We start from the raw sequence: 20597 nt of genomic DNA, 5'->3' as shown, positions 1-20597 counted from the left end.
TAAAGCCCAGGGACCAGGGAATGACAGTCCAGAATAAAGCCCAGGGAATGACAGTCCAGAATAAAGCCCAGGGACCAGGGAATGACATTCCAGAAAAAAGCCCAGGGACCAGGGAATGACATTCCAGAAAAAAGCCCAGGGACCAGGGAATGACATTCCAGAATAAAGCCCAGGGACCAGGGAATGACATTCCAGAAAAAAGCCCAGGGACAAGGAAATGACAGTCCATAATAAAGCCCAGGGACCAGGGAATGACAGTCCAGAATAAAGCCCAGAGACAAGGGAATGACAGTCCAGAATAAAGCCCAGGGACCAGGGAATGACAGTCCAGAATAAAGCCCAGGGAATGACAGTCCAGAATAAAGCCCAGGGACCAGGGAATGACAGTCCAGAATAAAGCCCAGGGACCAGTGAATGACAGTCCAGAATAAAGCCCAGGGACCAGAGAATGACAGTCCATAATAAAGCCCAGGGACCAGGGAATGACAGTCCAGAATAAAGCCCAGGGACCAGGGAATGACAGTCCATAATAAAGCCCAGGGACCAGGGAATGACAGTCCAGAATAAAGCCCAGGGACCAGGGAATGACAGTCCAGAATAAAGCCCAGGGACCAGGGAATGTCAGTCCAGAATAAAGCCCAGGTACCAGGGATGGTATACCATACCTTCCAGAGGTTGTAGCTACATTGTAAAGTGTGTTAGTGTGTGATTATGTTTAGGCTTTTTAAATTGAACCTTTATTTAACTAGGCAAGTCAGTTAGAACAAATTATTACTTACAATGACGGCCCTGCCTTGTTCAGGGGCAGAATGACAGATTTGACCTTGTCAGCTCGGGATTCAATCCAGCAACCTTTCGGTTACTGGCCCAACGCTCTAACCACAAGGCTACAGTATGAAAGATCAAGCTGTATTTATTTAGAACAACTCAAGTTATTAAGAAGATACAAACGGTATTATAGATTAAAATATACATTTAATGTCAAGAGCGATATATAGTCAATTTAGATCACTATGGGGGAAAGCGCAGCCTTCAGCTAGGAACTACAGTTTAATGTGCTGTGTTGCTAGTCGGACGGAACACGTTGCCGGTTCTAGTTATAAGGGTGAGTTAAAAGTTGATCGATAAAAATGTTTGACGGAACAACAACGAACTTGAGATGACATTTTATAAAGCATGTCGTCTTGCGCTTAAGAGGAGACTGTTTGCCAAATAATACCCAGATCTGTTCAGCTCGTAGTGCTGTGTTGAAAGCTAGCACATCTAGATAACTAGCGCTAGCTTGGTTGGTGGGCTTTACAGCTAGCTTCCATAGCTAGCAAGTGACATTGCGTATAAAACATGACATTCATGAATAAGACACAAATTATAACGTATTCGAGCTTTGAAGAAAATCCACACTTTATCCCCTCAGCACTAACATTATACTGGTGTCATAAGCTAGTCATCTTACTGGTAAAACGACCTGCCAATCAATAAACTATGATCCAAAGCATGAAAGAAGTACTCCGGCGGATACACAACATATTCCTGAAAGTCGCTCTGTTTCCGAGCGCACTGCGGAGGACAGGACGGCCGCGTCCCGCAGCTTCGGAGGTGCTGACATGTCACCTGCTACAGCGGAACCTCCCTCCCTGGACCTCCTTCTGTGTCCGCTACAGCGTCGTCACTAACGACCAGTTCGGGAAGTCCAACTTCAACTGGGCCGTACAGGGAGCCAACTACCAGATACTGAGGACGGGCTGTTTCCCCTTTATCAAGTACCACTGTTCCAAAGCACCAGCACAGAACTTAGACTATGAAGACACGTTTTTCAGCATATTGAAAGTCATCAATTTAGGTCAGTGGGGAAAAAAAGCCAAGGGGAGACTAGTATTTAATAGTGTCTCCTGAACCTCTACCTGGCTTTCACATGTTTCATATTGATTTAGTAGACAGTTAATTAACTAGTTGTTTCCCCTCATTTCGACAATAACTTCTTATTCTCATCATGTATGTTTTTTTTTGTCCCAGAATTGTACATGTCATGAACCGTAAGCGTGTCACAATATAGGCCTTAAACTGTACAGTCTACTGCAAGCAGAGTGCAACACAAAACACATTTAATTGTTCCATGTTTTCTGCCCCTGTCTTGCAGGTATCCCGTGTTTCGCCTATGGCATGGGCTGTCTGATGGTAATAACAGCTACAGAGACTGTACAGACTAGTGCCGGACCTGTCACTGTATATTTTGCCTTCAAAGAGAAAGACACACAGTATTAAAACCATCTATTTATGTGCTTGGAAGCTAGTTTATTTTTGCAGTGTTAATATTGACGAACTGGAGTGAAACATCTAAACTGTCCTCTTTGGATTGAACTGTGCCTGTGGTGACAACAAGCCGATCCTAATACGACCTGATATATCAGCACCACGGGGCAGTGGACAGCTGCAAGACGCCTGAAGGGGAACGCTCCCCAAAACTGTTCTGCCATATTGATTTCAATCCCTTAGAATTGTAAATATTAGTGAATAAATCTGCAAATAATTGAAATCTCCAGTGATGATTTGTTATACTGCATCAACTCCCGATTTGACTTCTGCAATGTTTCATCAGATTCCTATTTTAATTTTCTGGGGGGATGGAGATCAGCTTTAATATTGTATATAGATTATGGCGTCCATCAATGTAATTGTTGTCTGTATCATTTCCAATCCCCTATTAAAAAAAGTGTAAATATACAGTACCAGTCAATAGTTTGGACACACCTACTCATTCAAGGGTTTTTCTTTATTTTTTACTATTTTCTACATTGTAGAATAATAGTAAAGACATCAAAACTATGAAATAACACATATGGAATCATGTGGTAACCAAAAAAAGTGTTAAACAAATCAAAATATATTTTATATTCTTCAAAGTAGCCACCCTTTGCCATGATGACTGCTTTGCACACTCTTGCCATTCTCTCAACCAGCTTCACCTGGAATGCTTTTCCAACAGTCTTGAAGTAGTTCCCACATATGCTGAGCACTTGTTGGCTGCTTTTCCTTCACTCTGCGGTCCAACTCATCCCAAACCATCTCAATTGGGTTGAGGTCAGTTGATTGTGGAGGCCAGGTCATCTGATGCAGCACTCCATCACTCTCCTTCTTGGTCAAATAGCCCTTACACAGCCTGGAGGTGAATGCTGTGTTAGTGTGACGTAGAAGTCCGTCACTGGCCGCGGGCAGCATTTGGTACTTTAACGCACGCACACATTCATCACTCCTCCCTGCTCCGTTATCAGATAAGTTAATGTGGGTCGACACACAAGTTAACTTCTCTGTCTTAGTTTTGAGGACAGATACAGAGCAGAACAGTCCGAAGCCAATAAAAGGTAATTCACCACCTTCATGAGTGCAGTCTCAGTGCTATGATGGGGTCTAAAACCAGACTTGAATTTATTTTATTTTTTTCCCACCTTTATTTAACCAGGTAGGCCAGAACAAGTTCTCATTTACAACTGGCCAAGATAAAGCAAAGCAGTGTGACACAAACAACAACACAGAGTTACACATGGAATAAACAAACATACAGTCAATAACACAATAGAAAAAGTCTATATACAATGTGTGCAAATGGTGTAAGGAGGTAAGGCAATAAATAGGCCATTGTAGCAAAGTAATTCCAATTTAGCAATTGACATGGAGTGTTAGATGTGCAGATGAGGATGTGCAAGTAGAAATACTGGTGTGCAAAAGAGCAGAAAAAACAAATATGGGGATGAGGTAGTTGGTTGGATGGGCTATTTACAGATTGGCTGTGTACAGGACCACCGATCGGTAAGCTGCTCTGACAGCCGATGCTTGAAGTTAGTGAGGGAGATATAAGTCTCCAACTTCAGTGATTTTTGCAATTCGTTCCAATCATTGGCAGCAGAGAACTGGAAGGAAAGGCGACCCAAGGAGGTGTTGGCTTTGGGGGTGACCAGTGAGATATACCTGCTGGAGCGCGTGCTACGGATGGGTGTTGCTATGGTGACCAGTGAGCTGAGATAAGGCGGGGCTTTACCTAGCATAGACTTATAGATGACCTGGAGCCAGTGGGTTTGGCGGTGAATATGTAGTGAGGGCCAGCCGACGAGAGCATACAGGTCGCAGGGGTGGGTCGTATATGGGGCTTTGGTGACAAAACGGATGGCACTGTGATAGACTGCATCCGATTTGCTGAGTAGAGTGTTGGAGGCTATTTTGTTCATGACATCGCCGAAGTCAAGGATCAGTAGGATAGTCAGTTTTACGAGGGTATGTTTGGCAGCATGAGTGAAGGAGGCTTTGTTGCAAAATAGGAAGCCGATTCTAGATTTAATTTTAGATTGAAGATGCTTAATATGACTTAAAATGTCGTATACATTACATTATTTGCTGCACAACAGCTTTTTGCATTTTTTTTTTTTTAGAGGAATGGAAGATTTGATATAGGGCGAGTTTGGTACACATCCTGAGGATAGGGAGCCATTTATTATGTTCAACATAGGAAGGCCAAGCACAGGAAGCAGCTCTTTCAGTAGTTTAGTTGGAATAGAGTCCAGTATGTAGCTTGAAGGTTTAGAGTCCATTACTATTTTCATGAATGTGTCAAGAGATATAGTTTTAAAAAACTTGAGTGTCTCCCTTGATTCTAGGTCCCAACAGTTCTGTGCAGACTCAGGACCACTGAGCTTTGGAGAAATATGCAGATTCAAAGTGGAGTCTGTAATTTGCTTTCTAATGATCATGATCTAAAAATCTGTCTTTCTGCCCCTGAACAAGGCAGTTAACCCACTGTTCCTAGGCTGTCCTAAATAGAATAAAAGGCAAATTAATTACTTAAAAATCATACAATGTGATTTTCTGGATTTTTGTTTTAGATTCTGTCTCTCACAGTTGAAGTGTACCTATGATAAAAATTATTTGTAAGTAGGAAAACCTGCAAAATCGGCAGTATATCCAATACTTGTTCTCCCCACTGTATGAAGCCTAATGTAATGTATCTGTGTCTATTCAGTCTAATGTATCTGTATCTATGTAGCCTAATGTAATGTGTCTGTGTCTATTCAGTCTAATGTATCTGTATCTATGTAGTCTAATGTAATGTATCTGTATCTATGTAGTCTAATGTAATGTGTCTGTATCTATGTAGTCTACTGTATCTGTATCTATGTAGTCTAATGTAATGTATCTGTATCTATGTAGTCTAATGTAATGTATCTGTATCTATGTAGTCTAATGTAATGTATCTGTATCTATGTAGCCTAATGTAATGTGTCTGTGTCTATTCAGTGTAATGTATCTGTATCTATGTAGTCTAATGTAATGTGTCTGTGTCTATTCACTGTAATGTATCTGTATCTATGTAGCCTAATGTAATGTGTCTGTGTTTATTCAGTGTAATGTATCTGTATCTATGTAGTCTAATGTAATGTGTCTGTGTCTATTCAATCTAATGTATCTGTATCTATGTAGTCTAATGTTGTAATGTATCTGTATCTATGTAGTCTAATGTATCTGTATCTATGTAGCCTAATGTAATGTATCTGTGTCTATGTAGCCTAATGTAATGTATCTGTGTCTATGTAGCCTAATGTAATGTATCTGTATCTATGTAGTCTAATGTTGTAATGTATCTGTATCTATGTAGTCTAATGTATCTGTATCTATGTAGTCTAATGTATCTGTATCTATGTAGCCTAATGTAATGTATCTGTGTCTATGTAGCCTAATGTAATGTATCTGTATCTATGTAGTCTAATCTAATGTATCTGTATCTATATAGTCTAATGTAATGTATCTGTATCTATGTAGCCTAATGTATCTGTATCTATGTAGTCTAATGTAATGTATCTGTATCTATGTAGTCTAATGTATCTGTATCTATGTAGTCTAATGTAATGTATCTGTATCTATGTAGTCTAATGTAATGTATCTGTATCTATGTAATCTAATGTTGTAATGTATCTGTATCTATGTAGTCTAATGTTGTAATGTGTCTGTATCTATGTAGTCTAATGTAATGTATCTGTATCTATGTAGTCTAATGTAATGTATCTGTATCTATGTAGTCTAATGTAATGTATCTGTATCTATGTAGCCTAATGTAATGTATCTGTATCTATGTTGTCTAATGTTGTAATGTATCTGTATCTATGCAGTCTAATGTAATGTATCTGTATCTATGTAGTCTAATGTCATGTATCTGTATCTATGTAGTCTAATGTATCTGTATCTATGTAGTCTAATGTAATGTATCTGTATCTATGTAGTCTAATGTAATGTATCTGTATCTATGTAGTCTAATGTAATGTATCTGTATCTATGTTGTCTAATATAATGTATCTGTATCTATGTAGTCTAATGTAATGTATCTGTATCTATGCAGTCTAATGTATCTGTATCTATGTAGTCTAATGTAATGTATCTGTATCTATGTAGTCTAATGTAATGTATCTGTATCTATGTAGTCTAATGTATCTGTATCTATGTAGTCTAATGTATCTGTATCTATGTAGTCTAATGTATCTGTATCTATGTAGTCTAATGTAATGTATCTGTATCTATGTAGCCTAATGTAATGTATCTGTATCTATGTTGTCTAATGTTGTAATGTAACTGTATCTATGCAGTCTAATGTAATGTAATGTATCTGTATCTATGTAGTCTAATGTAATGTATCTGTATCTATGTAGTCTAATGTATCTGTATCTATGTAGTCTAATGTAATGTATCTGTATCTATGTAGTCTAATGTAATGTATCTGTATCTATGTAGTCTAATGTAATGTATCTGTATCTATGTAGTCTAATGTAATGTATCTGTATCTATGTAGTCTAATGTAATGTATCTGTATCTATGCAGTCTAATGTAATGTATCTGTATCTATGTAGTCTAATGTATCTGTATCTATGTAGTCTAATGTAATGTATCTGTATCTATGTAGTCTAATGTAATGTGTCTGTATCTATGTAGTCTAATGTATCTGTATCTATGTAGTCTAATGTAATGTATCTGTATCTATGTAGTCTAATGTAGCATAATCAGTACACTTTTATCCAAATTTGCATTCAAAATACCTCTAGTAGCAAAAAAGATACAGATCTGTATCTATGTAATCTAATGTTGTAATGTATCTGTATCTATGCAGTCTAATGTAATGTATCTGTATCTATGTAGTCTAATGTATCTGTATCTATGTAGTCTAATGTAATGTATCTGTATCTATGTAGTCTAATGTAATGTGTCTGTATCTATGTAGTCTAATGTAAAGTATCTGTATCTATGTAGTCTAATGTAATGTATCTGTATCTATGCAGTCTAATGTATCTGTATCTTTGCAGTCTAATGTATCTGTATCTATGTAGTCTAATGTAATGTATCTGTATCTATGCAGTCTAATGTAATGTATCTGTGTCTATGTAGTCTAATGTATCTGTATCTGTATCTATGCAGTCTAATGTATCTGTGTCTTTGCAGTCTAATGTATCTGTATCTATGTAGTCTAATGTAATGTATCTGTATCTATGCAGTCTAATGTAATGTATCTGTGTCTATGTAGTCTAATGTATCTGTATCTATGTAGTCTAATGTATCTGTATCTATGTAGTCTAATGTAATGTATCTGTATCTATGTAGTCTAATGTAATGTATCTGTATCTATGTAATCTAATTTTGTAATGTATCTGTATCTATGTCGTCTAATGTATCTGTATCTATGTAGTCTAATGTAATGTATCTGTATCTATGTAGTCTAATGTTGTAATGTGTCTGTATCTATGTAGTCTAATGTAATGTATCTGTATCTATGTAGTCTAATGTAATGTATCTGTATCCATGTAGTGTAATGTAATGTATCTGTATCTATGTAGTCTAATGTATCTATGTAGTCTAATGTATCTGTATCTATGTAGTCTAATGTAATGTATCTGTATCTATGTAGCCTAATGAAATGTATCTGTATCTATGTAGTCTAATGTAATGTATCTGTATCTATGTAGCCTAATGTAATGTATCTGTATCTATGTAGTCTAATGTATCTGTATCTATGTAGTCTAATGTAATGTATCTGTATCTATGTAGCCTAATGTAATGTATCTGTATCTATGTAGTCTAATGTAATGTATCTGTATCTATGTAGTCTAATGTAATCTATCTGTATCTATGTAGTCTAATGTAATGTATCTGTATCTATGTAGTCTAATGTAATGTATCTGTATCTATGTAGTCTAATGTAATGTATCTGTATCTATGTAGTCTAATGTAATGTATCTGTATCTATGTAGTCTAATGTATCTGTATCTGAATCTATGTAGTCTAATGTATATGTATCTATGTAGTCTAATGTTGTAATGTATTTGTATCTATGTAATCTAATGTATCTGTATCTATGTAATCTAGTCTAATGTATCTGTATCTATGTAGTCTAATGTAATGTTTCTGTATCTATGTAGTCTACTGTATCTGTATCTATGTAGTCTAATGTAATGTATCTGTATCTATGTAGTCTAATGTATCTGTATCTATGCAGTCTAATGTAATGTATCTGTATATATGTAGTCTAATGTTGTAATGTATCTGTATCTATGTAGTCGAATGTAATGTGTCTGTATCTATGTAGTCTATTGTATCTGTATCTATGTAGTCTAATGTAATGTATCTGTATCTATGTAGTCTAATGTATCTGTATCTATGCAGTCTAATGTAATGTATCTGTATATATGTAGTCTAAAGTATCTGTATCTATGTAGTCTAATGTATCTGTATCTATGTAGTCTAATGTAATGTATCTGTATCTATGTAGTCTAATGTAATGTATCTGTATCTATGTAGTCTAATGTAATGTATCTGTATCTATGTAATCTAATGTTGTAATGTATCTGTATCTATGTAGCCTAATGAAATGTATCTGTATCTATGTAGTCTAATGTATCTGTATCTATGTAGCTTAATGTAATGTATCTGTATCTATGTCGTCTAATGTAATGTATCTGTATCTATGTAGTCTAATGTAATGTATCTGTATCTATGTAGTCTAATGTATCTGTATCTATGTAGTCTAATGTATCTGTATCTATGTAATCTAATGTATCTGTATCTATGTAGTCTAATGTATCTGTATCTATGTAGTCTAATGTATCTGTATCTATGTAGTCTAATGTATCTGTATCTATATTAGTCTAAAGTAATGTATCTGTGTCTATGCAGTCTAATGTATCTGTATCTATGTAGTCTAATGTATCTTTATCTGTATCTATGTAGTCTAATGTATCTGTATCTGTATCTATGTAGTCTAATGTATCTGTATCTATGTAGTCTAATGTTGTAATGTATCTGTATCTATGTAGTCTAATGTGTCTGTATCTATGTAGTCTAATGTAATGTATCTGTGTCTATGTAGTCTAATGTATCTGTATCTATGTAGTCTAATGTAATGTATCTGTATCTATGTAGTCTAATGTAATGTATCTGTATCTATGTAGTCTAATGTAATGTATCTGTATCTATGTATTCTAATGTAATGTGTCTGTATCTATGTAGTCTAATGTATCTGTATCTATGTAGTCTAATGTATCTGTATCTATGTAGTCTAATGTAATGTATCTGTATCTATGTAGTCTAATGTATCTGTATCTATGTAGTCTAATGTATCTGTATCTATGTAGTCTAATGTATCTGTATCTATGTAATCTAATGTATCTGTATCTATGTAGTCTAATGTATCTGTATCTATGTAATCTAATGTATCTGTATATATGTAGTCTAATGTATCTGTATCTATGTAGTCTAATGTATCTGTATCTATGTAGTCTAATGTAATGTATCTGTATCTATGTAGTCTAATGTAATGTATCTGTATCTTTGTAATCTAATGTATCTGTATCTATGTAGTCTAATGTATCTGTATCTATGTAATCTAATGTATCTGTATCTATGTAGTCTAATGTATCTGTATCTGTATCTATGTAGTCTAATGTATCTGTATCTGTATCTATGTAGTCTAATGTATCTGTATCTATGTAGTCTAATGTTGTAATGTATCTGTATCTATGTAGTCTAATGTATCTGTATCTATGTAGTCTAATGTATCTGTATCTATATAATCTAATGTTGTAATGTATCTGTATCTATGTAGTCTAATGTAATGTATCTGTATCTATGTAGTCTAATGTAATGTATCTGTATCTATGTAGTCTAATGTAATGTGTCTGTATCTATGTAGTCTAATGTATCTGTATCTATGTAGTCTAATGTAATGTATCTGTATGTATGTAGTCTAATGTAATGTATCTGTATCTATGTAGTCTAATGTATCTGTATCTATGTAGCCTAATGTATCTGTATCTATTTAGTCTATTGTATCTGTATCTATGTAGTCTAATGTATCTGTATCTACGTAATCTAATGTTGTAATGTATCTGTATCTATGTAGTCTAATGTAATGTATCTGTATCTATGTAGTCTAATGTAATGTATCTGTATCTATGTAGTCTAATGTAATGTGTCTGTATCTATGTAGTCTAATGTATCTGTATCTATGTAGTCTAATGTAATGTATCTGTATCTATGTAGTCTAATGTGATGTATCTGTATCTATGTAGTCTAATATCATGTATCTATGTAGTCTAATGTAATGTTTCTATGTAGTCTAATGTATCTGTATCTATGTAGTCTAATGTAATGTATCTGTATCTATGTAGTCTAATGTAATGTATCTGTATCTATGTAGTCTAATGTCATGTATCTGTATCTATGTAGTCTAATATCATGTATCTATGTAGTCTAATGTAATGTATCTGTGTTGCCTGTGTTTTTATTTTTTTATTTGGCAAATAAAATGGATAAATGAATCCAAGTTCCTCTCTCAAATCTGATACACTGTCTACCACCACCACACTGTTTGTTTATTAGCCTAATTGACTGTAACGAGAAACCTTTAGAGACGCTCAGGGGAGCCTGAGCTACATTAACAGTCACAGTATATCAACAGTAGCATCCTGTACTGAGCTCTCCCCTCCTCCCTTTAGTAACAGTATATCTACAGTAGCATCCTGTACTGAGCTCTCCCCTCCTCCCTTTAGTAACAGTATATCTACAGTAGCATCCTGTACTGAGCGCTCCCCTCCTCCCTTTAGTAACAGTATATCTACAGTAGCATCCTGTACTGAGCTCTCCCCTCCTCCCTTTAGTAACAGTATATCTACAGTAGCATCCTGTACTGAGCTCTCCCCTCCTCCCTTTAGTCACAGTATATCTACAGTAGCATCCTGTACTAAGCTCTCCTCTCCTCCCCTCAGTAACAGTATATCTACAGTAGCATCCTGTACTGAGCTCTCCCCTCCTCCCTTCAGTAACAGTATATCTACAGTAGCATCCTGTACTGAGCTCTCCCCTCCTCCCTTCAGTAACAGTATATCTACAGTAGCATCCTGTACTGAGCTCTCCCCTCCTCCCTATAGTAACAGTATATCTACAGTAGCATCCTGTACTGAGCTCTCCCCTCTCCCCTCCTCCCTTCAGTAACAGTATATCTACAGTAGCATCCTGTACTGAGCTCTCCCCTCCTCCCTTTAGTCACAGTATATCTACAGTAGCATCCTGTACTGAGCTCTGCCCTCTCCCCTCCTCCCTTTAGTCACAGTATATCTACAGTAGCATCCTGTACTGAGCTCTCCCCTCCTCCCTTTAGTAACAGTATATCTACAGTAGCATCCTGTACTGAGCTCTCCCCTCCTCCCTTCAGTAACAGTATATCTACAGTAGCATCCTGTACTGAGCTCTCCCCTCCTCCCTTCAGTAACAGTATATCTACAGTAGCATCCTGTACTGAGCTCTCCCCTCCTCCCTTTAGTAACAGTATATCTACAGTAGCATCCTGTACTGAGCTCTCCCCTCCTCCCTTTAGTAACAGTATATCTACAGTAGCATCCTGTACTGAGCTCTCCCCTCCTCCCTTTAGTCACAGTATATCTACAGTAGCGTCCTGTACTGAGCTCTCCCCTCCTCCCTTTAGTAACAGTATATCTACAGTAGCATCCTGTACTGAGCTCTCCCCTCCTCCCTTCAGTAACAGTATATCCACAGTAGCGTCCTGTACTGAGCTCTCCACTCCTCCCTTCAGTAACAGTATATCTACAGTAGCATCCTGTACTGAGCTCTCCCCTCCACATTCAAAATACCTCTAGTAGCAAAAAAGATACAGATCTGTATCTATGTAATCTAATGTTGTAATGTATCTGTATCTATGTAGTCTAATGTAATGTATCTGTATCTATGTAGTCTAATGTATCTGTATCTATGTAGCCTAATGTATCTGTATCTATTTAGTCTATTGTATCTGTATCTATGTAGTCTAATGTATCTGTATCTATGTAATCTAATGTTGTAATGTATCTGTATCTATGTAGTCTAATGTAATGTATCTGTATCTATGTAGTCTAATGTAATGTATCTGTATCTATGTAGTCTAATGTAATGTATCTGTATCTATGTAGTCTAATGTATCTGTATCTGAATCTATGTAGTCTAATGTAATGTATCTGTATCTATGTAGTCTAATGTAATGTATCTGTATCTATGTAGTCTAATGTAATGTATCTGTATCTATGTAGTCTAATGTAATGTATCTGTATCTATGTAGTCTAATGTAATGTATCTGTATCTATGTAGTCTAATGTATCTGTATCTGAATCTATGTAGTCTAATGTATATGTATCTATGTAGTCTAATGTTGTAATGTATTTGTATCTATGTAATCTAATGTATCTGTATCTATGTAATCTAGTCTAAAGTATCTGTATCTATGTAGTCTAATGTATATGTATCTATGTAATCTAATGTTGTAATGTATCTGTATCTATGTAGTCTAATGTAATGTATCTGTATCTATGTAGCCTAATGTAATGTATCTGTATCTATGTAGTCGAATGTAATGTGTCTGTATCTATGTAGTCTATTGTATCTGTATCTATGTAGTCTAATGTAATGTATCTGTATCTATGTAGTCTAATGTATCTGTATCTATGCAGTCTAATGTAATGTATCTGTGTCTATGTAGTCTAATGTATCTGTATCTATGTAGTCTAATGTATCTGTATCTATGTAGTCTAATGTAATGTATCTGTATCTATGTAGTCTAATGTAATGTATCTGTATCTATGTAGCCTAATGTAATGTATCTGTATCTATGTAGCCTAATGTAATGTATCTGTATCTATGTAGTCTAATGTAATGTATCTGTATCTATGTAGTCTAATGTAATGTATCTGTATCTATGTAGTCTAATGTAATGTATCTGTATCTATGTAGTCTAATGTAATGTATCTGTATATATGCAGTCTAATGTAATGTATCTGTGTCTATGTAGTCTAATGTATCTGTATCTATGTAGTCTAATGTATCTGTATATATGCAGTCTAATGTATCTGTATCTATGTAGTCTAATGTATCTGTATCTATGTAGTCTAATGTAATGTATCTGTATCTATGTAGTCTAATGTATCTGTATATATGTAGTCTAATGTAATGTATCTGTATCTATGTAGTCTAATGTATCTGTATCTATGTAGTCTAATGTAATGTATCTGTATATATGTAGTCTAAAGTATCTGTATCTATGTAGTCTAATGTATCTGTATCTATGTAGTCTAATGTAATGTATCTGTATCTATGTAGTCTAATGTAATGTATCTGTATCTATGTAGTCTAATGTAATGTATCTGTATCTATGTAATCTAATGTTGTAATGTATCTGTATCTATGTAGCCTAATGAAATGTATCTGTATCTATGTAGTCTAATGTATCTGTATCTATGTAGCTTAATGTAATGTATCTGTATCTATGTCGTCTAATGTAATGTATCTGTATCTATGTAGTCTAATGTAATGTATCTGTATCTATGTAGTCTAATGTATCTGTATCTATGTAGTCTAATGTATCTGTATCTATGTAATCTAATGTATCTGTATCTATGTAGTCTAATGTATCTGTATCTATGTAGTCTAATGTATCTGTATCTATGTAGTCTAATGTATCTGTATCTATATTAGTCTAAAGTAATGTATCTGTGTCTATGCAGTCTAATGTATCTGTATCTATGTAGTCTAATGTATCTTTATCTGTATCTATGTAGTCTAATGTATCTGTATCTGTATCTATGTAGTCTAATGTATCTGTATCTATGTAGTCTAATGTTGTAATGTATCTGTATCTATGTAGTCTAATGTATCTGTATCTATGTAGTCTATGTAGGACAGCGGAGTCAATCACCACCTTCCGGAGACACCTGAAACCCCACCTCTTCAAGGAATACCTAGGATAAAGCAATCCTTCTGCCCCCCCCCCCCCCCCTTAAAAGATCTAGATGCACTATTGTAAAGTGGCTGTTCCACTGGATGTCATAAGGTGAATGCACCAATTTGTAAGTCGCTCTGGATAAGAGCGTCTGCTAAATGACTTAAATGTAAATGTAAATGTAGTCTAATGTATCTGTATCTATGTAGTCTAATGTATCTGTATCTATATAATCTAATGTTGTAATGTATCTGTATCTATGTAGTCTAATGTAATGTATCTGTATCTATGTAGTCTAATGTAATGTATCTGTATCTATGTAGTCTAATGTAATGTATCTGTATCTATGTAGTCTAATGTAATGTATCTGTATCTATGTAGTCTAATGTAATGTATCTGTATCTATGTAGTCTAATGTAATGTATCTGTATCTATGTAGTCTAATGTATCTGTATCTATGTAGTCTAATGTATCTGTATCTATGTAGTCTAATGTAATGTATCTGTATCTATGTAGTCTAATGTATCTGTATCTATGTAGTCTAATGTATCTGTATCTATGTAGTCTAATGTATCTGTATCTATGTAGTCTAATGTATCTGTATCTATGTAGTCTAATGTATCTGTATCTATGTAGCTTAATGTAATGTATCTGTATCTATGTAGTCTAATGTAATGTATCTGTATCTATGTAGTCTAATGTAATGTATCTGTATCTATGTAGTCTAATGTAATGTATCTGTATCTATGTAGTCTAATGTATCTGTATCTATGTAGTCTAATGTATCTGTATCTATGTAGTCTAATGTATCTGTATCTATGTAATCTAATGTATCTGTATCTATGTAGTCTAATGTATCTGTATCTATGTAATCTAATGTATCTGTATATATGTAGTCTAATGTATCTGTATCTATGTAGTCTAATGTATCTGTATCTATGTAGTCTAATGTAATGTATCTGTATCTATGTAGTCTAATGTAATGTATCTGTATCTTTGTAATCTAATGTATCTGTATCTATGTAGTCTAATGTATCTGTATCTATGTAATCTAATGTATCTGTATCTATGTAGTCTAATGTATCTGTATCTGTATCTATGTAGTCTAATGTATCTGTATCTGTATCTATGTAGTCTAATGTATCTGTATCTATGTAGTCTAATGTTGTAATGTATCTGTATCTATGTAGCCTAATGTAATGTATCTGTATCTATGTAGTCTAATGTAATGTATCTGTATCTATATAATCTAATGTTGTAATGTATCTGTATCTATGTAGTCTAATGTAATGTATCTGTATCTATGTAGTCTAATGTAATGTATCTGTATCTATGTAGTCTAATGTAATGTGTCTGTATCTATGTAGTCTAATGTATCTGTATCTATGTAGTCTAATGTAATGTATCTGTATGTATGTAGTCTAATGTAATGTATCTGTATCTATGTAGTCTAATGTATCTGTATCTATGTAGCCTAATGTATCTGTATCTATTTAGTCTATTGTATCTGTATCTATGTAGTCTAATGTATCTGTATCTATGTAATCTAATGTTGTAATGTATCTGTATCTATGTAGTCTAATGTAATGTATCTGTATCTATGTAGTCTAATGTAATGTATCTGTATCTATGTAGTCTAATGTAATGTGTCTGTATCTATGTAGTCTAATGTATCTGTATCTATGTAGTCTAATGTAATGTATCTGTATCTATGTAGTCTAATGTGATGTATCTGTATCTATGTAGTCTAATATCATGTATCTATGTAGTCTAATGTAATGTATCTATGTAGTCTAATGTATCTGTATCTATGTAGTCTAATGTAATGTATCTGTATCTATGTAGTCTAATGTCATGTATCCGTATCTATGTAGTCTAATATCATGTATCTATGTAGTCTAATGTAATGTATCTGTGTTGCCTGTGTTTTTATTTTTTTATTTGGCAAATAAAATGGATAAATGAATCCAAGTTCCTCTCTCAAATCTGATACACTGTCTACCACCACCACACTGTTTGTTTATTAGCCTAATTGACTGTAACGAGAAACCTTTAGAGACGCTCAGGGGAGCCTGAGCTACATTAACAGTCACAGTATATCAACAGTAGCATCCTGTACTGAGCTCTCCCCTCCTCCCTTTAGTAACAGTATATCTACAGTAGCATCCTGTACTGAGCTCTCCCCTCCTCCCTTTAGTAACAGTATATCTACAGTAGCATCCTGTACTGAGCGCTCCCCTCCTCCCTTTAGTAACAGTATATCTACAGTAGCATCCTGTACTGAGCTCTCCCCTCCTCCCTTTAGTAACAGTATATCTACAGTAGCATCCTGTACTGAGCTCTCCCCTCCTCCCTTTAGTCACAGTATATCTACAGTAGCATCCTGTACTAAGCTCTCCTCTCCTCCCCTCAGTAACAGTATATCTACAGTAGCATCCTGTACTGAGCTCTCCCCTCCTCCCTTCAGTAACAGTATATCTACAGTAGCATCCTGTACTGAGCTCTCCCCTCCTCCCTTCAGTAACAGTATATCTACAGTAGCATCCTGTACTGAGCTCTCCCCTCCTCCCTATAGTAACAGTATATCTACAGTAGCATCCTGTACTGAGCTCTCCCCTCTCCCCTCCTCCCTTCAGTAACAGTATATCTACAGTAGCATCCTGTACTGAGCTCTCCCCTCCTCCCTTTAGTCACAGTATATCTACAGTAGCATCCTGTACTGAGCTCTGCCCTCTCCCCTCCTCCCTTTAGTCACAGTATATCTACAGTAGCATCCTGTACTGAGCTCTCCCCTCCTCCCTTTAGTAACAGTATATCTACAGTAGCATCCTGTACTGAGCTCTCCCCTCCTCCCTTCAGTAACAGTATATCTACAGTAGCATCCTGTACTGAGCTCTCCCCTCCTCCCTTCAGTAACAGTATATCTACAGTAGCATCCTGTACTGAGCTCTCCCCTCCTCCCTTTAGTAACAGTATATCTACAGTAGCATCCTGTACTGAGCTCTCCCCTCCTCCCTTTAGTCACAGTATATCTACAGTAGCGTCCTGTACTGAGCTCTCCCCTCCTCCCTTTAGTCACACTATATCTACAGTAGCATCCTGTACTGAGCTCTCCCCTCCTCCCTTCAGTAACAGTATATCTACAGTAGCATCCTGTACTGAGCTCTCCACTCCTCCCTTCAGTAACAGTATATCTACAGTAGCATCCTGTACTGAGCTCTCCCCTCCTCCCTTTAGTCACAGTATATCTACAGTAGCATCCTGTACTGAGCTCTCCCCTCCTCCCTTCAGTAACAGTATATCTACAGTAGCATCCTGTACTGAGCTCTCCCCTCCTCCCTTCAGTAACAGTATATCTACAGTAGCATCCTGTACTGAGCTCTCCCCTCCTCCCTTTAGTAACAGTATATCTACAGTAGCATCCTGTACTGAGCTCTCCCCTCCTCCCTTTAGTCACAGTATATCTACAGCAGCGTCCTGTACTGAGCTCTCCCCTCCTCCCTTTAGTAACAGTATATCTACAGTAGCATCCTGTACTGAGCTCTCCCCTCCTCCCTTCAGTAACAGTATATCCACAGTAGCGTCCTGTACTGAGCTCTCCACTCCTCCCTTCAGTAACAGTATATCTACAGTAGCATCCTGTACTGAGCTCTCCCCTCCACATTCAAAATACCTCTAGTAGCAAAAAAGATACAGATCTGTATCTATGTAATCTAATGTTGTAATGTATCTGTATCTATGTAGTCTAATGTAATGTATCTGTATCTATGTAGTCTAATGTATCTGTATCTATGTAGCCTAATGTATCTGTATCTATTTAGTCTATTGTATCTGTATCTATGTAGTCTAATGTATCTGTATCTATGTAATCTAATGTTGTAATGTATCTGTATCTATGTAGTCTAATGTAATGTATCTGTATCTATGTAGTCTAATGTAATGTATCTGTATCTATGTAGTCTAATGTAATGTATCTGTATCTATGTAGTCTAATGTAATGTATCTGTATCTATGTAGTCTAATGTAATGTATCTGTATCTATGTAGTCTAATGTAATGTATCTGTATCTATGTAGTCTAATGTATCTGTATCTGAATCTATGTAGTCTAATGTATATGTATCTATGTAGTCTAATGTTGTAATGTATTTGTATCTATGTAATCTAATGTATCTGTATCTATGTAATCTAGTCTAAAGTATCTGTATCTATGTAGTCTAATGTATATGTATCTATGTAATCTAATGTTGTAATGTATCTGTATCTATGTAGTCTAATGTAATGTATCTGTATCTATGTAGCCTAATGTAATGTATCTGTATCTATGTAGTCGAATGTAATGTGTCTGTATCTATGTAGTCTATTGTATCTGTATCTATGTAGTCTAATGTAATGTATCTGTATCTATGTAGTCTAATGTATCTGTATCTATGCAGTCTAATGTAATGTATCTGTGTCTATGTAGTCTAATGTATCTGTATCTATGTAGTCTAATGTATCTGTATCTATGCAGTCTAATGTAATGTATCTGTGTCTATGTAGTCTAATGTATCTGTATCTATGTAGTCTAATGTATCTGTATCTATGTAGTCTAATGTAATGTATCTGTATCTATGTAGTCTAATGTAATGTATCTGTATCTATGTAGCCTAATGTAATGTATCTGTATCTATGTAGCCTAATGTAATGTATCTGTATCTATGTAGTCTAATGTAATGTATCTGTATCTATGTAGTCTAATGTAATGTATCTGTATCTATGTAGTCTAATGTAATGTATCTGTATCTATGTAGTCTAATGTAATGTATCTGTATATATGCAGTCTAATGTAATGTATCTGTGTCTATGTAGTCTAATGTATCTGTATCTATGTAGTGTAATGTATCTGTATATATGCAGTCTAATGTATCTGTATCTATGTAGTCTAATGTATCTGTATCTATGTAGTCTAATGTAATGTATCTGTATCTATGTAGTCTAATGTATCTGTATATATGTAGTCTAATGTAATGTATCTGTATCTATGTAGTCTAATGTATCTGTATCTATGTAGTCTAATGTAATGTATCTGTATATATGTAGTCTAAAGTATCTGTATCTATGTAGTCTAATGTATCTGTATCTATGTAGTCTAATGTAATGTATCTGTATCTATGTAGTCTAATGTAATGTATCTGTATCTATGTAGTCTAATGTAATGTATCTGTATCTATGTAATCTAATGTTGTAATGTATCTGTATCTATGTAGCCTAATGAAATGTATCTGTATCTATGTAGTCTAATGTATCTGTATCTATGTAGCTTAATGTAATGTATCTGTATCTATGTCGTCTAATGTAATGTATCTGTATCTATGTAGTCTAATGTAATGTATCTGTATCTATGTAGTCTAATGTATCTGTATCTATGTAGTCTAATGTATCTGTATCTATGTAATCTAATGTATCTGTATCTATGTAGTCTAATGTATCTGTATCTATGTAGTCTAATGTATCTGTATCTATGTAGTCTAATGTATCTGTATCTATATTAGTCTAAAGTAATGTATCTGTGTCTATGCAGTCTAATGTATCTGTATCTATGTAGTCTAATGTATCTTTATCTGTATCTATGTAGTCTAATGTATCTGTATCTGTATCTATGTAGTCTAATGTATCTGTATCTATGTAGTCTAATGTTGTAATGTATCTGTATCTATGTAGTCTAATGTATCTGTATCTATGTAGTCTAATGTATCTGTATCTATATAATCTAATGTTGTAATGTATCTGTATCTATGTAGTCTAATGTAATGTATCTGTATCTATGTAGTCTAATGTAATGTATCTGTATCTATGTAGTCTAATGTAATGTATCTGTATCTATGTAGTCTAATGTAATGTATCTGTATCTATGTAGTCTAATGTAATGTATCTGTATCTATGTAGTCTAATGTAATGTATCTGTATCTATGTAGTCTAATGTATCTGTATCTATGTAGTCTAATGTATCTGTATCTATGTAGTCTAATGTAATGTATCTGTATCTATGTAGTCTAATGTATCTGTATCTATGTAGTCTAATGTATCTGTATCTATGTAGTCTAATGTATCTGTATCTATGTAGTCTAATGTATCTGTATCTATGTAGTCTAATGTATCTGTATCTATGTAGCTTAATGTAATGTATCTGTATCTATGTAGTCTAATGTAATGTATCTGTATCTATGTAGTCTAATGTAATGTATCTGTATCTATGTAGTCTAATGTAATGTATCTGTATCTATGTAGTCTAATGTATCTGTATCTATGTAGTCTAATGTATCTGTATCTATG

The 20597-nt window shown here is 34.9% G+C and overlaps 1 protein-coding gene across 1 annotated transcript; it reads left to right on the top strand.

Annotated features, from left to right (window-relative positions):
* Window positions 1-1048: 1048 nt before the first annotated feature.
* Window positions 1049-2734, top strand: c9h15orf61 (chromosome 9 C15orf61 homolog). The gene is made up of 2 exons (XM_055933049.1): window positions 1049-1840; window positions 2138-2734. The coding sequence occupies exons 1-2, from the start codon at window positions 1483-1485 to the stop codon at window positions 2260-2262; spliced, it is 483 nt and encodes a 160-aa protein (XP_055789024.1). The 5' UTR covers window positions 1049-1482; the 3' UTR covers window positions 2263-2734.
* Window positions 2735-20597: the final 17863 nt, after the last annotated feature.

Source organism: Salvelinus fontinalis, chromosome 9 (genome assembly GCF_029448725.1).
Source record: "Salvelinus fontinalis isolate EN_2023a chromosome 9, ASM2944872v1, whole genome shotgun sequence".
Taxonomy (NCBI): domain Eukaryota; kingdom Metazoa; phylum Chordata; class Actinopteri; order Salmoniformes; family Salmonidae; genus Salvelinus; species Salvelinus fontinalis.
The sequence above is the reverse complement of the archived record's forward strand: the minus strand, read 5'-3'. Positions and strand labels throughout refer to the sequence as shown.